General features: G+C 42.1%; 2 protein-coding genes across 4 annotated transcripts; one reads left to right on the top strand and one right to left on the bottom strand.

The window, feature by feature from the left end:
* Positions 1-5,720: 5,720 nt before the first annotated feature.
* Positions 5,721-11,083, bottom strand: RB195_018132 (uncharacterized protein; the record flags this gene model as incomplete). Of its 2 annotated transcripts, none has more annotated exons than XM_064185428.1 (3): positions 5,721-6,019; positions 6,131-7,005; positions 11,073-11,083. In XM_064185428.1, 3 exons carry the CDS (start codon positions 11,081-11,083, stop codon positions 5,721-5,723), a joined length of 1,185 nt encoding a protein of 394 aa, XP_064041309.1. The 2 variants fall into 2 exon arrangements, with proteins under 2 accessions (XP_064041309.1, XP_064041310.1); XM_064185429.1 differs by lacking the exon at positions 11,073-11,083 and adding an exon at positions 7,870-7,889.
* Positions 11,084-16,511: 5,428 nt separating this feature from the next.
* RB195_018131 (uncharacterized protein) lies at positions 16,512-19,966 on the top strand (the record flags this gene model as incomplete). Of its 2 annotated transcripts, XM_064185427.1 has the most annotated exons (7): positions 16,512-16,780; positions 17,497-17,624; positions 18,641-18,773; positions 18,831-18,936; positions 19,283-19,462; positions 19,543-19,767; positions 19,856-19,966. In XM_064185427.1, 7 exons carry the CDS (start codon positions 16,512-16,514, stop codon positions 19,964-19,966), a joined length of 1,152 nt encoding a protein of 383 aa, XP_064041307.1. The 2 variants fall into 2 exon arrangements, with proteins under 2 accessions (XP_064041307.1, XP_064041308.1); XM_064185426.1 differs by lacking the exons at positions 19,283-19,462; positions 19,543-19,767; positions 19,856-19,966 and having other exon boundaries at positions 18,831-18,963.
* Between the last annotated feature and the right edge of the window lie 3,564 nt (positions 19,967-23,530).

Genomic DNA, 23,530 nt, shown 5'->3' with positions numbered 1-23,530 from the left:
CTTTTCTTCAGTTTCATTTTATTTTTTCCACATAACGGCTGAATTGAAAACTAATACAGGTAATCTTACATATGATTCTACAGTCCTCAATAGAGATAGTCCTAACGAGAAACTGTAATTGTTAGCGAACACAACAGGTTCTAGGTCATTAACATTGACTGTATGAAATGTTAAAAAATACTTCGAGTAACAATCATACTTCAGAAAGATTTGATTTTCTTCAGAATTTGCTTGGATATTGGGGTAACAGAATGCTTTTCAGAAGCAGCGCTCGAAAACTTTCCATCCATCAGCCATTGGCAAGAACGGGAAATTTTCATGTTCTTGTTAAAGGCATCGTATTACGAAACTGACGATGTTGGGTCTCAAAGGAGAAATGTAGAGTTCGAGGTGTAAATTACGAGAATGAGCGTGGCTTGGCTCAATTCCCCCTAAGCGACTTGAAAAACGGCGTAGAAACGCCTTAGTTCCTGCGAGCTACGTTAGCACACCACCTTTCCACTCGCTGCGTTCCTTGAGCAGCTTATTCATTGGTTTAACTTGAAGAGGCTGCTGAAGGAACGTCATTGCTTTCCGACCGCTCGCTCGTGGATGCGGTGCGTGCACAAGAGTGGTGTGTTTTCACTTACTTCGTGGACGAAAATGTCGTTTCCCACGCCGTCGCTGACGACAATGAGGGGAATTGGGCGAGCTCATACTTATATATCGAACTCTATATTTGTCCAAAGAGGCCCCGACGTCGTCAGTTTCGCTCGTGAGGCACTACTTTTAATGTTTGATTTCGTGTGAGTCACCTTCTCCCTTTTTCGGGCAAGCTTCTACAACAAGCTCTAACGTTACGATGGCATTACGTTTAGCTTTAATATCCGCTTTATTACTACAAAACAGCATAAATAGCATGCCTTATTTTCTCACACAAAATGTTCTTTAAGTGTTTCGCGTTCCTTTCGTCACAATTATAAGGAAACAAAAACTTATGCGGTTGGTTTATGGATTGTGCTTCTCAAAATAAGAAAGGGATATGACGCAGTTCATTTTCTTTGCTTTCATACGGTTGTTTGGTTCAAAAGAGAAACACGCCTCTGACTTGTGGGTCGTAATCTGATCAGACAGAAGAATCGAGTAAGGGTTGAAAATCTGCGAATTTGCGAGACTTTTTCGCCAGTAAATTGCGTTTGGCTCTATAATTTGAGGGAGGTTAGACAGCCAGAAAAAGGATGGGCGAAAGACAAAATATGCGAAAACAGCGTTTCCGCGCGAGACTATATAACTGAAATCTGGTTGAAATGGGTTGTTGTTGAAAGTTGTTTGTTTCTGAAAATAAGGTAACTTAGAAAATCCTTGCGCACTTTTATTCTTCTTTTCCTTTTCCTGCTTACAAACACCACTCAAGTGAAAGTTCACCTCTTCTCTTGTCTTCTTCTCCAAAAGAGGATAGCTCGAAGCGAGAAAGCACAGTTTTACTTTTCTAGATAGCAGTAGTCGAGACAGTAGACCACAATGGAAGACAATGGGAGCAAGGGAAAGACGAAGAGCTAAGCGCGGACCAATGACGGTCTCTTTTCTCGTCTGCCACACAGTTCGAATCAGGGGATTGTTTCTGGGGTGCAGCTGACGCTACTTGCAGCGTAAGCTTAGTCATTCTCATGCATGCGTAAATAGATGTGTTTATGTACGTATAGATTGTAGCTTGCACCTCGATCTGGTCAAGAACCAAAAATGAAATAACGGGATGGATAGAAGAGGCTGAGTCGCATCAGGTAAATGAGCTGCATCTCGTCCACTCCGAGGAAGAATGAGAGTTCACTTAGCTCAAAGGCATCACCCCAAGAATCTGAGGTGGTACGCATTCCAGGTGGAGTATTCGTAGATAGTAGAAAAAAAAAGGGGGGGGGGAGGGGGTGATTCCGTCCATTTCTTCATAATTGCCTTAAAAAAACAGCCCAGAAGATGCGCGCGTTTTTACGGCAGCTAGGAAGAGATGGACGGAATCACCCGCCCCCCCCCCCCCCTCTCCATAATCTACTATCCCGTATACGAATACTCTACCTGAAGTCCGTACCACTCCAGATTCGTGGGGTGATGTCTTTAAATCTGGTAGTGGCCCGCATGTTGAAGAGTTGTTCTGCTCGACAGAGTGATAACGCGACCATTTCCCCGAGTTAGAAGAACCAAATGACAAAAAAAAACGTTAACATTTCGTCAACTCATTGAGGAAAAAAGCTTTACGTCCGTCTAGTCCGAATTATCAGGGAGGAGAAGACAACAGAGATAATCTTCATATGCAACACCACCACCTATCAAGTCTGCAGATTAAAGTTGAAAAATTTGAGGAGGACTTCAAGATACCGGCCAAAATGAAACAGGAGAGTTGCTGGAGTTTTGTTAGAGTTCCGCCAGCACGAGTGGAGTTTACGCTCCATCATCAAACTATCTGAAAGCGGAAGTTCAATTGTTATATGAGGACTTGGAGAAGCTGAGAAAAAGAAATTCATGTTTGGTCATGGAATCTACAGTCGTACCCTCTTGGTGACTAGAGCCTAGAGTAGCATAGCAAATTACCAGAAAATTCACATCAGGCCCCTCAGCGTACATTCTTTCGAAGAAACAAGATGAGTTACCAACTGAGCCTATCATGGCTTAAAACTGTCCAGACAGACAATTCTAAACGTCCTCATCTCTATACTGTAGTTTAGAGGCAGCGTATCACAAAATTGACGTAGTACGGAAACCCCAGAGTACCCGTAGAGTTCGAGTTTTAGATTACGGAACCCGGAGTAGCCCGCTCAACTTCCCATAACCGTCGTAAAAAAACGGCAAAAATGGCGTTTGTTCATATGAAGTACGTTACAGCATTTCTGCTTGTGCACCATCCGATCCCCCCAACAGCCTATTCATTGCTTTTACTTGAATAGCTTAATCTTCGATCGTTCGCTCGTGGACGCAGTGTGTGCACAAGGATGGTGCATACCAACTTACCCAGTAGGAAAAAAACTCGTCTCAGACTCCGTTTTTTTGGAAGACTAGAGGAAGTCGGGCGGAGCCACCCTGGGTTCCGTAATCTACAACCTGATTTCTTTTTTTCTTGGTTTTCCTGGGGTTACCGTACTACCTACTTGATTTGTGATATGCTGCCTTTAAAGGCATCACCCCACGAATCTGGGGTGGGGCGGATTTCAGGTGGAGAGTTCCTATACAGGGTCGCAGATTATGAAGAGGAGGATTACTATTTCATTTCTTCCTAAATTCGGTAAAAAAAACGGCCCAGAAGATGCGGCGCGCGCACAAGGCTGGCGCGCTTCAGCCGAACTTGTTGTGGAAAATAGCGCGCTGGAACGCTCGAAGCCATATCTTCCGGGCCGTTTTTTGCGGTAATTAGGAAGAAGTAAACGGAACCGGCCTTCTCTCCGTAATCTACGACTTCGTACAGGCATAACCCACCTGAAACCCGCACCACTCCAGATTCGATTCGTGGAGTGATGCCTCTATGTCGTCAGCCGAACATCACCGTTATGAAGTCGATCACATCATCGGTAATTGAACACTTTGTGTAACTAATGTCGGTGCATCCCAAAACTGTTAATAAAATAGGACTATTGACGACAAATAAGACGAAATCATGAAATTCGCCAAAGCGAAATCCGAGGACCACCCAGCGACAACCGTGGAATAAGGGACGAAAGCAGCACGATCACCTCAAAGGTCATCGGATGGCAATGTGAACTTGCGTAGCGATAATTTCGTCACCACTCTAACTTTAGTGTTTCAAATGGCTTAAACTATCAGAGTGGTATATTGTTCTTGAGAAAAGTAGCATCGCAAGCTGAAGCTTCCTCTGATTAATATTCTCATTGAAAACACACATGAAGACTAGATCTAGAAAATTGCACTTTACCCCAATTGTGAAAGAGCGAGGAACTCTGGAGGGATAATCTTGCAACTATAGTAACCTAGTCTGAGTTGTCCACGGACATATTCTTATTCAGGTTGTCCAGTAACGTTTCTCAGTGGGTCCAACGAAACGATGATGCTTCGAGAGGCAGAACTCTTAAGATAGGACGAGCAGATCGACTGATCCACTGAAAAAGTATTCGAACCTTCACGTTCTTTCCCATAAAACTATTGAAATTATAGGCGGGTGTCTGAAAAATAAGAAACTGGACTGCAGTATACCTCACTTGTGACATTTTGAGAGAAAATACGATGAAGTCAGGTTGTCCAAGAAAAGATTCGGTTTTTGGTTTTTTGGGTCAAACGCTTGCCATCAGACGTATCGTGGGAAATAAAACGCAGTAATGTTCATCTATCAACAGTCTTTGAAACCCGTATTTTCTCCTCATTTTTCTCACCTTTATTCCACATAAAAAGTACCATAGCAACTAAATCATTGAAGATAAAATAACACATCTACAGTTTGAAGACCCCTTTACATTTGGGTTATCTCTTGTGATAGTTTTGTGCATATTTGAAGTTTAAATGTGAGACAAAGAGCTGTCAATTGGACATTCAGTATTAAGTCATGTATAGAGCGAATTATTGAATGAATAATTGAATTGTTTTTTTCCTTTTCGCTTTTTTTACATTTCTTGAGCGATAAAAAGCCTCAAGCATATCAGAACGTTACTTTTCAGTGTTACTTTTCAGTGTCATTAAATGTGACTAAGTCTCTTCTGTTTGTTTCTCGCTTGTGGCAGGATGCTCTTCTTGTTTGCGTATTAGATGTCACGTAATACGAGATCTGTGTTTGCATAATAATTTTACTGAAGAAGGAAGCACACGAGAATATTTGGAAGAAAGAAATGTCTCGTTGAGAATCCGTGGCCTTAGGAACATTAAAGTTCTTTTTCCTCGGAGTTCATGGGATCTAATCATTCTATCGAATTTACCGTGGAGCTTATCGCAGTGATAGGAGTTAGTAGAAGTACACTGGCTAAGAAAAAGACATGAAGCCCCTATTCGATCTTGATACCAGCATGAAGGAACTGCAGATGAACATCACCTGTATCACCTGTGCTCCCGTTGTTCATCGATTTGCTCGAGCGGGCACCAGTAATACTTCCACTTGTCCGTTCGTGCGCATCTCTTCTAACGAGGGACTCGAGGAGCGTCGTATTTTTCTCTGAAAGACTTTGTAAAGAGTTCTGATCATCGGATCGGGGGTGCGTTTGATGTCACTTCCAGCTCTGGCCCAATGATTGTCGTTGAAGCGCATCACGTGTCCGGCCACCTAATTTTGCTTTGCCTGGCATATGGTGCAGCGTCTCTGATCTTCGATTCGTGACGAAGGAATGAACTTCAAATTCCTTCTTTCACTTGCGTAAATGAGTTACTCGTGGCATCACCCTTTCAATTCTGCGTTTCGCTTTTCAGATTTCTTCACGAAGTCCTTCAAAGAAAAATATGATGCTCTTCGTGTCCCACGCGAAAGGAGAAACCACTGGGCTACTCTTGCACGCGATCGGGACAAATGGAAGAATTACTGGCGCCCGCTCGACCAGTTCGAAGATCAACGGGAGTCAAGGTGATCAAGGTGATGACGCTTTTCACGTTTTCCTCCTACTTGCGAAACGCTCACGCTTCTGAAGCGTAGGTCAAAGCAGAATGAACGGTGGTTCTGAATAGGTGAGCACGGAGATGAAAGTTCTTAGACCTCTTTACTTCATTCTCGATGTTTTTGTATGCTCCCCAAGCCGGTCGTTACCTTCTGTCAAGCTCGGAGGTCAGTTAATCGTGTTGACTTCCCGACCTTGATATACATAGCTGGAGCATTCGAATATATTCGTTGCGTTGAGCGTGAATGGGCGATCAAGAACCCATCCATTCCTCATGAACATCGTCTTGTCCTGATTCAGCTGGAGACCTATCTTTCTACATGTTTCATCAAATTTGACCAGCATTCGTTCTGGCTGATTGATGCTTGATGTTGTAAGAACGATGTCAGCGAAACGAAGATGGTGTAAATGACCGTCGTCAACACTCACTCCCATGTCATCCCATTCCAATCCTCTCAAGAGTTGCACTAAATATTTTTGGTGCAATTGCGTCACTCTGACGATCCCTTCTCTTCACGTCGATATGACATCATTGTAGGATGAGGAAATTTTGTTCCTCATACTGCTGTACAACTCACGAAGTATCGCTATGTATGGAGTAGGGACGCCTTGGTTGCCCAAAGCCTTAATGACCGCTTCAGTCTCAAGGGAATCAGAGGCTTTCTTCAAGTCAATGAAAGTGAGACACAGCGACATCTTGTATTCTCGCGATAATTCTATGAGTTTTGAAAGAGTGTGTACGTGGCCAGTCGTACTTGACTCTTTTCGAAACCCAGCTTGCTCGTATGGCTGTCCTTCATCTAATGTTCTTTCTATCCTGTTTAGGATTACTCTTGTGAAGAGCCTGTAGATGACAGACTGTAATATTGAAGAATAGTTGCTGATATCTTGTGGCTCTCCCTTCTTATACAACATCACGGTCCTGCTGGTTTTCCATTGCCTAAGAAACTTGTATTCGGACAAAAAACGAGTGAAGAGCCTCGCCGGTGTGATGATGAGGACTGAAGGCAGGTAATTCAGCTGTTCAAGCTTGATTCTGTCGGGACTGGGTAAATTACGGTTCTTCTTACCCTTTTTGAAACCCTGATGCTCCCATGGCTGTCCTTCATCTAATGTTCTTTCTTTCCTGTTTACTCTCATATGGTGAGGAGGAAGGTGGACGTAACTGTCGAAGAGATCTGAGTAGGAGTCGTGGATGACCTTCTCCATTCCCCTTCTCGATGCTGTAGTTGTTCCATCTGGGGTCCGGAGAGCAGTAATTTTTGTTTTATGATTGGCATAACGAATGCTCTTTCCCGCCTCTACAACTGCGGCCAACACTTCTACTCTTCTCTCTTCGAGGTCTACTCTTATCCCTTCTCTGAAATTCTTCGCAAGCTCGGACGTGAGTTTACGGTTGCTTCCAGCTAGTGCAGCTCCACGCTGACGTATTAACTTTGGAGTTTCCGGATTTCTGGAGACAGGTGTTTCATTATGGTTTTGAAACTCTTCGCTTTTCTCGTACAGTTGTGAAGATGTTCCACAAGCCGTTCATATTCGTCGTCGATGTTGTCCATGACGGTATCTTCTCAAAAGCCGACAAACGAAACGAAAAGATCCTATCGATGATGGTTGTAGGAGTTCGTTTTGTGGAATTTTTGCGGCTTTTTCTCCCTTCCTCGAAAAGAAATCCTCTTCGAAGAATGCGATGGTTTAGTTCCGCATAAAACTTTGTTACAACAGCAACATCTGGTAGACAAAACCTTTTACTGACGATTATTTGGTCAATTTCATTATGGTACCCTCCATCGGGTGACTCCCACGTCCGGCGTAGAGGAGGGCTTCTGGAATAGCGAGTTCCCATGGATAGTTTTAGTCGTCATGATAAATTTGAGAAGCCTCTCCCCCTGTTCCTTCCATTAGAGGATGTGACTCCCGGTGTGAAGTTCCTCAGGCGTTTTTCTGGCGGCAATCTTGGCGTCAAAATCACCAATATTGAGCTTGTAAAAGGTATGCTCATCTCCGTAGGATTTCTCTGCGTCCATATAGAAAGCTTCGAGTTCTTCTTCTTCGGAGCTTGATTTTGGAGTGTAAACGACCAAAATTGTCAAAGCTGGTGTTGAACCACATTTTTTCAAAAATGTGGTCCAACGTTTATCCGTAAACGTTCGGTTTAGGTCGTAAGTGGTTCGAAAAGTCCTTCCCTTTCCCACACTCGTATTGACGAGGACACCAACTTCTTTACTGTCGCATGTTTCTAAGAACAGTTCTTCCCCAGTTTCATATACGGTTTAGTGGCTGGGGTCGTCTCATCACGGTCAGTCCGATGAAGTCGTACCCAAGCTTCCCCGCTTGCATTATCAGACCTTCAATGGCCGCATCCGATGCAAGCGGGCGGGCGTTTTGCGTTCATATGGTCATCCTAGTCCTTTTCCGTCTCGGTAACTCACATGACTCTTGCAATCCTGAACTTCCTGGAGCTACCGTACCACGCTTTCCTCCGAAATCAAGACACTCTTTCTTACCACCGTCAGATGCATATAATTTTAAAACCCATGGGCAGGTTGCTGACCTCTAGTCCTATGAGTTTTTGGGAAAACGTTGCGTTCTCCGGAGTGGACAGATGAAGCTTTTTTTTTGTCGGAGGGACTCCTAACCGCCTCCCTTGTAACTCGCTGTCACTTGAATGCAGGCATTTCGCCGGACCGACCGAATAATATGAGGTTTTTTGCAAAGTCCAAAATGCGGGTTGTGAGTCAGTCTTGGTACAGCAAGAACAAGGAGTCCATCTTCAGGGAACCTTTTTTCGCCGGCATTCTTACGTTTTGGTGCAGCACCAAATCACCTCTTGATACACGAATATTGATGCTAAAGCTGTTGAAGTGTTTGCAATTCGCATAGAATAATATGAGGTTTTTTGCAAAGTATCGGCGATTAGCAATCGGCTAGATGAGAGTTCATCATTTTGAGGAAAAAATAGTCCAATTTACTGACAATAATACCATGTACAACCCGTTTCCCCTCGAAAACAGCGCTGCTGCTTTGCCTTTGTCGTGAACATCAGAAACATTTCCATTGGTTTACAGATTCTTTCTGGATGTCGATTTGTTATTGGCCCTTTTTGAAGGGACGATTTCCCATGTTCATTGGTGTGGTAATGTAAAACGCTCTAAATCACTAGATTAAATCATTTTCTGTGTATGCTCGTCACGTATGTATCGTGTCGTGTATGGGATTCATGATCGAAAATGATAGCATTACTCCTATTACTTCTATATATAACATCTCGTAATCTATTCTCATCAAATTTAAGACGTAACTGCTGCACCACAAATCTGGATACGTAATACATACTAGCCTGAACGTCCGGCTAAAGCCGGACTTCAGGCTTTTTTTCGCTGTTCGCTTCGCCCGCCTTCATCGATCAATGAGAAATAACAGTAGCCGCATTTTTGTAAAATTAGAATTGCTTTTTTCTATCAACTCTTCCTTCAATTTTTCTACCCGAAAATTTAACCATATATGAAAGATTTTCCATAAACGCTCAGTTCTAAATTTGGAGAATAATTTTCTCTCGAACGTTCACAATTTGGAAACATCATTTGAAGTAGTTTGAGTTTTCTCTTTTTTCTGTTTCTGTTATTAGCAAAGAATGATGTGCTAATATGAAGACGTGAATATCACCATCGTAGTGATTAGAATAACGTTCTAGACCCCTTAATTGTCGGCTACTATGTATTGCATTTAAGCAACCGTTCGTACATGCGTTTCCTTTCTGAAGAAAGGATGTTAGCAGCATCAAGAGATATGCTGGGAAGTAGATATCCGAAGGAACCGTAGAAACGCATTCTACTGTGTTGGGACTCCCGCGCACCAATCCGACGCAGTGGAACCCATTCCTCTCCCCTCTATAGCTTCCTGGCACCATTCCGACCCCGTGGAACCCGTCGTAGGATGATAGTTTGCAAATTTGGAAGTATAGATTCAAATAAAAGTTTATTTACCCTCACTGACATATGAGAGAAGCTAACCTGCCTTATCAAAGACAACAGACATTCCAGTATACTCTTGGAAAATGGTGAAGAGGTGGAGTGCTCAACTATCAGGTGTCAGGCACCGGCAGAGTTTTGCATTATGGAGTATTTTCGTGTCACACAGACACACAGACACACAGACACTTACAGACACACACAGACACACGGACACACACATACACACACACGGACTAAGTGCGTTAGAGCATAATATTTCTCTGTTTCACGGATCTCTTCAATTAGAGAGATCCCAGCGGCCTATAGCAGTTTAAAAATTCTTTTATAATTGCGCTAAAACGCAAGAAGACCGATTACTTGCTTGTGCTGTGCGATGATTGACTTATCCTTTCTGTGGGGCATACCAAATGTTTGGACATGTTTGCATGTACTTAGGTAGTTTGGTCGAAATCCTGGAATCAAGTGTATGGGGGAGGGGGTGAAACGGGGACGATTTGGGTCATTTCCAACAAACAAGCTTCATCCACCTATTCCAAGAAAAAGCTGTAAACCTCTGAGTCCTAACCCCGCGGACTTGTAACTGATTGGGTTGGTGCCGTCCTCATCAGTGTGACTAAGAATGAGAAAATTTCCGAGCAACTGACGATCTGATTCCCACGTCAGCAGAGTAGAAGTGAATCAACGCCGACTTTGACCATCCTCGATGTCTTTGTTCTATGATTGATAAAGGATAAAGTCTCTGGCGTTAACGAATGTGCTTTGGATGCGCCTACGTGTTCGACTTCAATTCAGAATGGGGTGTCTGACCGCATACAACGAATAGGGAGCCCATGTATCAGGGCAGTGTTTTTATTCTGTCGGATAGGTCTAACACCAATTTACCATGGTTGGCTCAAGTGTGGTTTGGAACTATGGATAGTACAGTAGCAGCCGGATTTACTATCAATTACGCTACACCCGGGCCTGAATAAAGTTTTGAAGAACTAACAAAGTTAAGTAATAACGAAAAGTTAGTGATTTGAAATATGTTTACCATAGCCACAAAGGATTCTTTTTCTTTTTTTCTGACTTCAACGTAATGAATGAATAGCGTCCATGGAGGTCCGAAATTCCGTGAGTTCTTTATGTTGGGGATCCATCTGATGGAGGGAACCATATTGAAGCAGACTACATCCCCGTCAGTGAAAGGGCTTTGTCTCTGGCTATTGTCACTATTGCCGCAAAAATCTGCATTCGCGCAAGATTTCGATTCTGTGAAAGCGAAAAAAAACATTTTACGAGAGCATATAGAGACGAAGAGAATTACAAATCTGCTTCTGAGCTTACGAAATCCTGCAGAGAATGGATAGACAAAAAACATCTCAAAAAGAGAAAAGCAGCAGCATTGGCTGAAAAGGCAGACTCAAAAAAGTGCATTTGCTAAACGCGACGGAACTCCAATCATAAAACGAAAATTACTGCCCTCCGAAACCTGGAACAGCCAGTCCACTGCGAGGGGATGAAAAAAGTCATTCACGATTTACACTCTCCAAGAATAGCAATCACTTACCTCCTGATCATCTGAGAGAAATCTCTGTCATCTTAGAGGAAGTCCCTTTCGAAGTTTAAGAAGGTATTGGTACAAGATTGTATGACATCTGTCCACAGAAGGATCAGATCTAAACAACTGAAAACTTACCGGCAGTAGTCATCAGCGCTCTAACATGGGATAAAGCGTACATCGGAATATTCCTAGCAATGGGTATCGCTAAAGGGTATGGATGCAAGAGGAGGAGGTAAGCGGTCACATTCGATTCCTGTCTTTGAAATAAAATCTTGCAACAAACGAATGAAATAAATAGTTAAGGAGGACTCGATATTTGTGCAGCGAAAATATTACACCTAAGATGAGGGTAAAAAAAGCCATAAAATGAAAATTCTTATTCTTTATGCTTCTGATAATGGAACTAGTGTTTCCCTTGAGACGGTTCTATTGACCGAAGGGTTGGCATTTCCTTGCTGCTCTAAACTAAGCTTGATGACGTCGGATTCGCTTCGCCGGTTCAAACCGTGTAAAGTCGTACCCCGTAATGACAGTTAGCTGTCAATGTGAAAGCAAACACTTGAGTAGACAATCATTATTTCAGGCTTTAAATGAGCTAATAGAAGTTATGAACGGTATGAAATGGAAAATAAATAGTTCAAAATGCACTACATAGGAATTTCGATTCTTTTAAAAAGTTATCTTACCATCACAGCTACAAAATATAAGTATTACAATTTTTGTGAAATCATCTCCACAAGAGAAATAGAGTTAACCAGAAATGACTTGAACTGGATACTCAGAGACCGTAGGAAGCAAACTTAGTTTCCTTCAAAGCTTACACATTGTTCGTGCACTCCCTCATTAGAGCCAATTTAGTATATTGAAGATCCGCCTATTTATCAAGACAGCTAATGTCTACTCTGCTGAGAGGGAGGCATGATGTAAGTGGGTGACACAGGCCGGTGTAGCTTCAGTTTCACTAAAGCTGAACATCAATCACTGACAGAAATGCCAGTTTCGGGTACAGCGTAAAAGAATTAAAAGAGCATATTTTTCATCCGACAATTATGAATTTCTATACTACCACTTGAAGAAGGGAATTTTGACATTGTTAGTATACGAAAAATACGCATCTGCAATTGGAATTACGGGTAAAATTAGCCCAAGGTAGAGGTATACGACTGATGTCTATGCTTCTACTAGGTTTCGCATTCGTAACTTTCCTAGTTTTTTTTTGGAACCCAGTTGGGAAAAATGGTATATTCATTCTTCTACTTTTGTATTTTTTCTAATTAGCTAACACGCAACTACAGAACCAAACTTTCTCTGTGCTCTATCAAAAGATAACAGTGGAGTTTTTAATCGACCACCGTAACCGGGCAATGAAGAAGAGAACGAGAATTCGTATTTTTGGCTGCGCGTCAAAATGTGTGACTTCGAGCAGAATCCTGTACTATTTTCAACCCTTATAAAAGCTTACTTGACTTTAAATATGTTATAGGAAAAGATATTTCGTTCTGAGACCTCGTTTTGCTTTTTTCAGATTTCTCTTCTTTTTCGCTATGGTTAGTTGAGAAAAAGTTGGGAGAACTGTTAAAACTCTCAACTTTCCCCTAACATGCTTTAAAATAACCAGAGTTGCAGAATTTCTGGTCTTTTAGACGAATTCTGAGGGCGCCATTCCAACTTGTTTTTACAAGGCAAACTTTCTCTTCCAAACGTGCACATACTTGTTTTTCTTGGTTTCTTCTGCGCCGAGTTATGAATTTTTTGTTTCACACTACCAAAATTCGCAGCAGTCTTGCAATACGCGCATGCGTACATGAATACGGGTCAGTGTTCATCGCAAATTCAGCTCTGAATCGCGTGTAAGTGCTTTAAATTTCTCACTATTCTATGCTTATTTCACCTGCAGTTCAATATATTACTAGCCTGATCGTCCGGCTAAAATCGGACTTCAGGCTTTTTCGCTTTCCTCGCCTTCACCGATCAATAAGAAATAACAGTAGCGACGTTTTTGTAAAATTAGAAATGGTTTTCGTCCATACACGCTCTCTGAAATTTTTTTTTACCCGGAAATTTAAGCATAGACGAAAGATTTTCCCTAAACGCTCAGTACTATATTTGGAGAACAATCAATCTTGATTTTACATCTGTGTTTCTCTCAAACCTCCACAATTTGGAAGCATCATTTGAAATTTCCTCCGTTCTCAGCTATTAGCAAAGATATCTTATCACTACGATAGTAATATTCCGTCATGTGCTAACATGAAGAAGTGAATATTACTATCGTAGTGATAAAAATAACGTTCTACGTCAGATCGCATAAATTGTTGGCTACTATGTGTTGCATTTAAGCAACCGTTCGTACATGCGTTTCCTTTTTTTTTTTTGAAGAAAGGATGCTAGCAGCACCAAGAGACATGCTGGGAAGTAGATATCCTAAGGAACCGTAGAAACGCATTCTACGGTTCCTTCGGATATCGTTGGGACTATACCGCGTTGGGACTCTCGCGCACCTATCCGAGCCCATTTCTCTCCACTCTATAGCTTCCTGGCAAAAAATTTCGGCCCTGTGGAACCCGTCCTATCCCATTCTACAGCTATCTGGCTTCGAGGCACGAATTCGACGAAGTAGGAACCGATTATGTCTCACCCAATTTTAACGCTTTAGGGCTCAAGTGCACCAAACCGACGCCATGCTATCCGTTTCCCTCTCTTTTTGGGATTTCCTGACTGAAACACACATACACAAACGCACACACGTAATAGAATACGCCCGCTATAATACAGCGTGATAGTTTACAGATTTGGAAGTATACATTCACATAAAAGTTTATTTACCCTCAGTAACATATGAGAGAAACCAACTTGCCGTATCAAAGCCAATGTACTACATGTATACATAATTTTGGAATGAAGAGGAGGGAGAGAGGAGAGTGGAAGCTTCTGAAAGTCTCTCGACCTCACGCTTGACCCTGATCCAAACCATCACTACAAGGACGCTCTGAGACTAACCCCCAGTTTGGGCTTATTGCTTCACTTTGTAACATGTGTAAATAATAGTTTTCTTAAACGTTTAACTCGCAGTGCTCCACTGGGATTCTTTCTGTTTGTAAGCCGAGAGTAGAATGATTGGATGGATCCTGTACTCATACTAAACATTCTTCACCTTCTTTTGACTGATTTGATAGTGAGATATGGACATGCGACATCAGAGCATCCCTCCATCTTTTATATTGCTCCATGTTTTAGATGGCGTGATCCTAATGAAAGCTGTAGATCAGAAGCCTTCATCCGGAGCCAAAACTCGGCGTCCGGAAGCGTTGCTAGAGAGCTTTTCGCTTTGACAACCATTCTTCACTTTCTTTCTCTCTTTCTATGAATATTCCACTATCTCGTCACAAAGGGGCATCTCTACTATTTCAAACAAGGAATTGCACATGAGCATACTAGATTACGCTCCATTATATCGACTCTAAGATAGAATTGCTGTCTTTTTTCACATATCTAGAAGAACAGTGATCAAAAAACCGAAAATAGAAATTATTTAGTTTCGAACCATATGGACATTGCATACACATGAACTACCTGCTTTCTACCAGATGAGACGTCTTTGCTGTTCGTTCGACACTGAGTGAATTTTTGCAATGGGGAAGAGGAATCATGGGCAAAAAACTCTTAATAATTATCTCGCAACTTTCGGACTCCACAATCCATCGGCCATTGTACCTGTAGGACACGCAGAAAACTGTATAATAGAGACTCATCGTGTGAGTAACTGCTTTCGTGAGCCAGATCAATTTTATTTCGCAAAGAGTGGAATATTATCAGCTGTTAGTCAAGTGGATCTAGCATCCAAGCGCACTTTTCCTTGGTTTGTAGCTGAAGATTTTGTAGCCGTTCCGGATGAAGCTACTATTATTTGAGCAACTTCAGTTCCTAAGTAAAAAATATAGAAAGATAGTTCTCCAGTTTCACAGGTCCAGACTAAAGTTATTGACGCGGTCTAACAGCTCGGTACTCTTTGTTTGTGCACCAAAAGTTCTCTTTGGTTTGTAACAACATGTCGAATTAGTTACCACCTCCATAAGCGACAAAATCGACGTTTGATCGTTTTCTCACTTATCTTAGTAATGAATTCATTTGATCATTCTACAACTTTGAGAAAATGTCATTTTAACAAAACATAAAAATTCTCTTCATTTTTTTGCGCTATTTTCATTTCAACATTTAGAGGCACCATCGAGATGCCGTTGCGGACAACTGAGGATACACGTGGAAACGTTTGGTGCTTCTAGAAATACATACTATCCTGAAGATCAGATGCAACACTTGTTCCGAAATGTTAATGAACGACTTTCTCATGTTTACTAAAGAAGCTAAAAATGCGTTTTAATAGTTATCATTCCCAAGCGGTAGTGGTAAATCGCAATCGGTAAGAGGTTCCACTGTCTGCACGATCGATCATATTTTCGAATCGTAGTGCTGATCGTCGTAGTCGACTAACAGCTGATAATATTCCACTCTTTGCGAAATAAAATTGATCTGGCTCACGAAAGCAGTTACTCACACAATGAGTCTCTATTGTACAGTTTTCTGCGTGGTACAATGGCCGATGGGTTGTGGAGTCCGAAAGTTGCGAGATAATTATTAAGAGTTTTTTGCCCATGATTCCTTTTCTCCATTGCAAAAATTCACTCAGTGTCGAACGAACAGCAAAGACGTCTCATCTGGTAGAAAGCAGGTAGTTCATGTGTATGCAATGTCCATATGGTTCGAAACTAAATAATTTCTATTTTCGGTTTTTTGATCACTGTTCTTCTAGATATGTGAAAAAAGACAGCAATTCTATCTTAGAGTCGATATAATGGAGCGTAATCTAGTATGTTCATGTGCAATTCCTTGTTTGAAATAGTAGAGATGCCCCTTTGTGACGAGATAGTGGAATATTCATAGAAAGAGAGAAAGAAAGTGAAGAATGGTTGTCAAAGCGAAAAGCTCTCTAGCAACGCTTCCGGACGCCGAGTTTTGGCTCCGGCTCCCGACAGTAACTCACTAAGTTCCCCAGTTCCACCAAACGCAATGGGGAGGTTTTAAAAAGGGGAAATATCGAAAGATTGAGGCAAAGCAGAAATGGATATTAGTAAAATAGATTCTAGGTAACATATAATGAGGAAGTGTGAGTTTTACTAGCAGCTGAGAATGCAGAGCAAAATAAGTAGTCAAAGTTTGTGATGGGATATTTTATGTCTATAGGACATTGTTTTATAAGCATCTTGTTGAACCGAGAAGCGCCATCAGCCCCTCAACTCAAGCACTTTTCGAAAGGATACCTGACTGGTGGAGATGTGCCTACCTTTATCGACCCTAAAAACTATCGAAGAATCTCTCTGCTGCGTGTTATGAACAAGGTTTTGGAGCAGATTATCCTGAACCGACTTATTAAACATCACGAAGGCAATGCACGACGTGAAAGCCGGCTGTCGTCTTACTGTCCAGCTGTTCATTGTCAGGAGAGCGATCGAAATCTGGCAGCAGTATTCGAAGCCAATGCAATTAGCCTTTCTGGACTTTGAAGCCGCTTTCGAATCTCCTCATCGAGGCTGTCTTCTCAACGCGCTCCGCGCCAATGGAATACCAGGAAAGTTCGTTCGCTTGCTTGATGACAAGAATCAACGAACAACAGCTCAGTTCGAACACCAGCAGAATGTACAACACCATTTCAGAAGGTAACTGGAGTAAGACAAGGGCAGTGACAGGAAAAGTTCTATTCAATGTCGCCATCGACGACATGCGAAGAACAGTAGATCAGTGTCCTGCTGATATCATTCCAGCACCATCAGGATACCCCTTGACCGATCTCGGCTGCAACCGACGATGTTGTTATATTAGCGGAAAGCAGTACAAGACTTCAACATATTGCCAACCTTGTTTCGAAGCTGGCTGCAGCTTATGGACTATGTCTATGATCTGATATATGCAAGCAGTTGTGATACTCTTCGAGTTCTCGAATGGGAATCATGGTGGACGGACAACTGATCGAGCTCGTCGATGAGTTCTGCTGCCAGCGCTGTACGCTGAAGAACAACCTCAGCTACGAGAAAGACATTTAATAAAGATACGCTAAGGCCACTTCTGCATTTATCTCCTTCACGAAATACCTGTGGTAAATTCCATCACCAATAAAGTCAAGCTACTCTAACTATCCGCAATTCGCCCCATGATGGGTCGAGGACTAGAGGAGCAACCTCTACGCGGTGATAAAGAGGTTTGATTGCACAGGAAAGGCCACAACGAAAATCTTAACGCGGAAGTCGATGTGGTGTACTGCCGGTTGACGCGGAAGGTATCCAAGTCTTGGGCCGCCATCGAAAGTGCCTCCAGAAAATCGTCTTCGCTTTTTTCGAGCATATGCTAAGAAGACCAGCAGATTGTCTCGTTCAAGGAGTTTTAAAAAGTTTGTCGGGTTGGAGCTGGAAGAGGCCACCTGGCGGAAAACGGAAGTTCTGGTCTTTGGAGGTAGTGAAAGAGAACCTGAGAACACTTGGCGTGGAGGGGCAGTTCAAGCGGAACGTAAGTTTGTTTTTTTGAGATAGCGACAAATACATGTACTTTATTCGAGCTCTTCGTGAACGAGAACGTTGGGTAGAGCTATGTTCAAGGACACCTCGACCAATACGGAGGAAACCGCGTCAGGTGATGATAGGCAGCCTAGTTCGGAGGATATGAAATAACGGAAATGGAGTGATATGGAATGGTGGAAATGGATTGATTCTGTGCAACAGAGATACTCCCAGAAGGTTTGCCAGAGTTATGTTCAAGGAAACACAGCTCGGCCAAGATGCGGAGAATAGCGTCAGGCGATCATATCAGCACCGATTAAGTTAAGTAAGTCAAGCCATAAAACTTTCGAATACAAATTGTTATAAATTAGATCTGCTTCATTCGAATTATTAATGGAGGCGTATCAGGTGATTGGCGATATTGGAGATTCCCTACGAATAGATACAATTTAAGCTGTAGTTTACTAGTAGAAGTTAGATCATGCTTTATCCCTCCTAATAAAATAGAAAAAAGGGTATGAAACCCTTGGGTGAACCTTCCTCCTCATCGATCGCACGACGAACTTATTACGTGTTGGAAGCGAGTGTCCGAGGAAGCACCTAAAACCAGTTTTACGGTGTATCACATATTTTGAAAAAACGAGACTGAGATAGATGAGAGACGTCAATCAAAAAGCAATTATATTTTCAAGAGATCATTAGCACGAAGCCCGATGATATTAGTTGAGAACCGCTGAGGTGCAAAGGCAACCGTAGAACCGTCATTTGAGACCTATGCACAGATTTGGTGGCGTTCCGTAACTTCTTCAATATTCCATGGAAATAGAAATGGTAGTGAGGAATTTATTTAGGCATTAATAATAATGGTGATCATGTTAAACTCGAGGTTTCCTTCACCGTATTCGTTTCAGGCTTGTATGTTGAGTGTACTAATCCAAAGCTTTTCAGGCATTCTTCCAGGTTACCAACACTGAACTTGCAGAAGATAACTAAAGTCTTATTTGTTAATTTCTTTTTTCTTCATAGCTTGGCGCTTGGAGCGTAAGCAACGAATATTGCAAAAGTTGGTTCGATCCATATCTTGTGATCCGTGGATGCGGGTATTGCTTGCCAGGCGTTCGAAAGGATCTATCTTCGTTGTCACACTCTTTTTGACAAGGCACTGTCAAATGCTACTAGAAACGATAAACTCATAGTTATTTTTAAAGGCTTTCAGTAAACTATGTCGCCTCATCTCGGTGGGTCCGATGACTGTCGTGCTTGACCTTCTTGGATTGCGTCATCAGTTCTTCAATGGTCGCTTCCGAGACAGCCGTGCTTGCGTCTTATATAAGGACCAGTTACTTTAATCCTTTTCCGTCTTAGTAGAATAAATGGCATATGCAGGCCACCATAAAGAAGTTTTTATACGGTCAGAGAGCTTTTTCTTTCACTGTTTTCCCAGTAGCACAGATTTTTTGAGATGTTTTGGAAGTTCCCGTTTCAAATATATTATATAAGGACACTTGCCTATTTTATCGTATAATGGCCGAACATTCCACCCATATCCTACATGTACTCCTTTACTAGTTCGAATCTGACCACCCCGCTCCTGAAGCCCATCGAAACTTTGGTCAAATAGTCGGCACTGAAACCCCCTCTGAGCGGTCTGTGCGGGCCTGGTTCCAGCGCTTCAAAGCCGGAAACAAGAAAGAAGACGAGCCTCGCTCTGATCGACCGACTGCAATATCGTCCGACGAACTGAAGAATCCGGCGGAGCAGCACTCATGTGAAGGTGTGCGGTATTTTGCTGCCAGTCTTGGCTGTTCGCTGTCTACCGTGAGCAATGGACTGCGACCTCACGGAATGGTGAAAAAGCTCGGTCAGTGGCTCCCACATGCATTGAGCGACGGCAACTGCCAAAGACGCCTTGACATCTACACTCTCAGCTGCTCTCCAGTAGCCGCAGATTCGACTGGCTGGACATCATTGTCACTGGAGATGAAAAATGGGTCCTCTACGTCAACCACACCCACAAATGTGTGTGGTGCGCTGGCGATGAAATGCCGGATACTTTCGTGAAAGGTGAAATCCATGAGAAGAAGGTCATGCTGAGCGCCTGGTGGGGAGTTCATGGAATCTACCGTTTCGAACTGCTGCCGGACAACACGACGGTTACCTCCGATTTCTACTGCGCTCAACTGTAAAGACTGGCCGACAAGATCCGCAAGGAGCACAAGCACAGCAGCAAGAAAATTCTAGAGCTCGGATGAGAAGTTCTACCGCATCACCGTACAGCCCGGACCTGGCTCCGAGCGACTACCACCTCTTGCGATTGCTTCAGCGATATCTGGAATAAAAGCACTACGATGATCGTGACCGTCTCGAAAATGACCTTCTGGCTTTCTTCGCCTCCAAGTCGCCGGAGTTCTACACAAAAGGAATCCGTAATCTTGTGAGACGTTGGCAGAAGGTTGTCGATGTTGATGGAGATTATTTCGTCGAATAATAAAATGTTGTTAAAAAGTTGTTGTTTTAAAATTTTGCCGTATTTCGGCAGATTCTTTCCGAACACCCTAATAGATGTACTGCATGTCTTCAAGTAGTGGTTAACTCGAGCATAGCTGTTGAAGACGACCTTTCCTTCTACTTTGGGCTCTAATGTATTTCGTTTCATGCTTGTGTTTGTAGCGACGCGTAGAATACCTCCAAACAAATTTAATTTTGTGGAACTACCTAGAGATAAGAGAGATGTGAGCTCAACCCCTGCATTCGACGACACAATTCATCTTTTGACAAATGATAACAGACGGTTGAGAGTTCGATTCCCACCAAATTCATTATTTTTGAAAAATGGAAAAAAAAACAGCTAAGAACTACAAGGAACACATTCTAAAACCATTTTCACACTAGTGGCAAACAATTTTGCTTATTGGGAATGAAAACGTACAGTTGAGAGTTCGATCCCTACCGGAATTTTCCCATTTTTCTCTCTACTTGTTACATCCAATTTTGTCTGGAACAAAGTAAAAGGGGTTCTGATAGCAAAAATCGTCCTCTACAATACTATTTGAAACAAGATCATTTTTATCGAAGTCATTCAAATTCCGACGCGTAGCCAAAAATCTAAAATTTCGCCTCTTTCCTCGTTGCGAAATTACGGCAGTGCAGTCGAAAAAGTCGATACCATATCTCATCTAGAGCATCAAGGAAAATCTTTAACTGCAAAATTTGATTCCTGTAAGTGTTCTGGAAAACTCGAGTATTTGAGGAAAAATTAAGAGTTTTTCTCATGTAGATTCAAAAAAAGCAAAAATCGCACATCTGTGTGGGATTGATCCCTGATCGTCACAATAAAAACATCGCAATGCATGTATCGACAGCCGGTGCTCCAGTTTTTCTTTCAGGAGAGTACGTAATTTATGTAATAAATTTATTTGGTTGTAATGGGAGAATCCCGAAGCAATGTTCAAGCTATGACAGAAATGAACTTTGTCTTCTTTGGCCTCTCAGTACTCAGTACGAAGCTAAAGTTACCTCTTGTTAGTTTTATTTCTTTTATATAAAATAGTAATGCAGAAATTAGTAATGCTTAGATTTGATGGCTATGATAGCAAGTTAAATTCTCAGGAGAACCAAATCTTTCCTTTGGCCGCATTCATTAAAAAATTGTTTTCCATTTCATCATCTTCACAACTTCTATTACACTATTTATTAGTCTGAACGTCGTGCTAGAGTCGGACTTCAGACTTTTTGTGGTGTTCGCTTTCGCCTTCACCAACTAATAAGAAATAACAGCAATAACTTTTTTCGTGAAATTATAAAAGTTTTTCTCCTATCAACGCTTTTTTCAATTTTTTTCTTCTCAAAAATTTAGAGATACATGGGAGATTTGATTTTTTTTTCTTCCCAAACGCGTCAGTACTATATTTGGAGAGCAATCAAACTTAATTTTACAACTCTGTTTCTCTGAAACCTCCACATTTTGGAAACATTCCAAGTATGAGTTTATTCTCTCAACTACTAGCAAAGAATGATGTGCTAACATGAAGTGAGTGATGAAGATAAAAGGCTACATCAGGGAAATACGCTTGGAAATAGATACGCGAATGAGTCATAGAAATCCTTTGTACCGTTGGGACTCCCGCGCACCAATCCGATGCAGTGGAACCCATTTTACAGCTATCTGACTCCGGAGCAAAATTCGACGCCGTGGAACCTACATCACCGTATTTTATCGCATTGGGCTCCCGCCCACCAATCCGACGCAGCGGGACCCGTCTCACCCCGCTCTTTTGCTTTTTTGGCACCGGCGCGCCATCCCGATGCCGTGGGACCCGTCTCACCCAATTTGACTGCGCTGGGGCTGTCCCGCACCAGTCCGACGCCATGGTACCCGTCTCCCTCTCTTTTTGGAATTTCGTGACTGAGGCACACACAAACGCACACACGTGACAAAATAAGCCCTTATTATATAGCATGATAGCTTGCAATTTGGAAGTGCACATTCACATAAAAGTTTATTTACCCTCACTAACATATGACAGAAACTAACGTGGCGTATCAAAGCCATCATACATGAGCACGCTTCTCTGGAAAATGGTGGAAAGGTAGATGTTCGCCTATCAGGTGCATGTCGATGGTTCGGCACCTTACCAGTGCACAGTTTTGGATCATTATGGAGTATTTTCGTGACACACAGACAAAAACACACATACACACACGGACTAAGCGCATTATTATATAGCACCAGCCTGAACATCCCGCTAAAGCCGGACTTCAGGTTTTTTTTTATGGTGTTCACTTCGCTCGGTTCCACCGATCAATAAGAAGTAACAGTAGCAACATTCTTTTTTTAATTAGAACTGTTTTTTTTTCTATCAACGCTTTCTTCAATTTTTCTACCCGAAAATGCTGCAACACCCCTCCTATGACTCCCTATTGAAAAATTCTCAACGGACACTGGGTACAGCACTGATAGTTCGGCATGCGGGTATACTAGCTCACCTCGATCAACTCGTGTGTGGAGATGGAAGCACTAGTATTATAAACTTGACAAGGAAGAAGTGACAGGCAAATAGCAACAGTGTCAGACCAAAAATTTGAGTGTAAAGCTTTAGCCTAGGATTGTCGTACATGTCTAATCCCTGCTAATAAAGTAGACGGCGGAAAAAAGTAGTATGATTCAACGTATAGGTGAAAAGTAAACACAATCAAGCTGCTGGCGATACAAAAGGAAATGGCGGTTGAACGTAGATTTGATTTGCAAACTTGTGTGTATGTGTTTTTTTTTTTTGAGGAAGATGAGTTGTCCACTAGAAAAGCCTGAAAATGGAGAGGAGTTTCACGGAGTTTGAAGGCTAAAAAGTTGAACTAGACAAACCTCTCTTAGCTTGCGTTTTTTCTTCAACTTTTCGTGCTGTTTTCGGCCATAAGAACGTGCCAAAAAAGGAGAGGAAGCCATTTAGCAGTCCGAATGAAGAAAGAATTAGAGAGATGAGGGTACTTTCCGTTAGTGTCTACTTATTTTATATAATTCAAATTCTTCAATTCTGGTACTGCTTGGTTTGGACACCCAGTATTTACTGCGCACCAGATTAGTCTAATCTCGAAGTATTCGAAGGAAAACACTAGATCTGAAACAGTTCCTCTACACAGGAAAGGTTTCAATGTTAATATTTTCAATAGAGTACTGTAAATGGGTATTATATGTTTTGGCACACACATCCAATTCTGAGGGAAACTAGACTTCTGAAGGTTTTAGGTTTTTTGGACTTTCTCGTCCTATCTATGTATTTTTTGGCATAGGAACTCCAGGTTCGAATACTCTAAATGAGGTAAAACAAACGTTTTATACAACATCGTTAAGATTTTTGCGTCAATGCAGCGAATATTGGATTGTAAATAGTACCGTGAATGTTTTCTCCAAGATGTTAT

The sequence above is a fragment of the Necator americanus genome, chromosome II (assembly GCF_031761385.1).
Source record: "Necator americanus strain Aroian chromosome II, whole genome shotgun sequence".
Taxonomy (NCBI): domain Eukaryota; kingdom Metazoa; phylum Nematoda; class Chromadorea; order Rhabditida; family Ancylostomatidae; genus Necator; species Necator americanus.
Note: the sequence above shows the minus strand (reverse complement) of the source record. Positions and strands in the feature narration are given on the sequence as shown.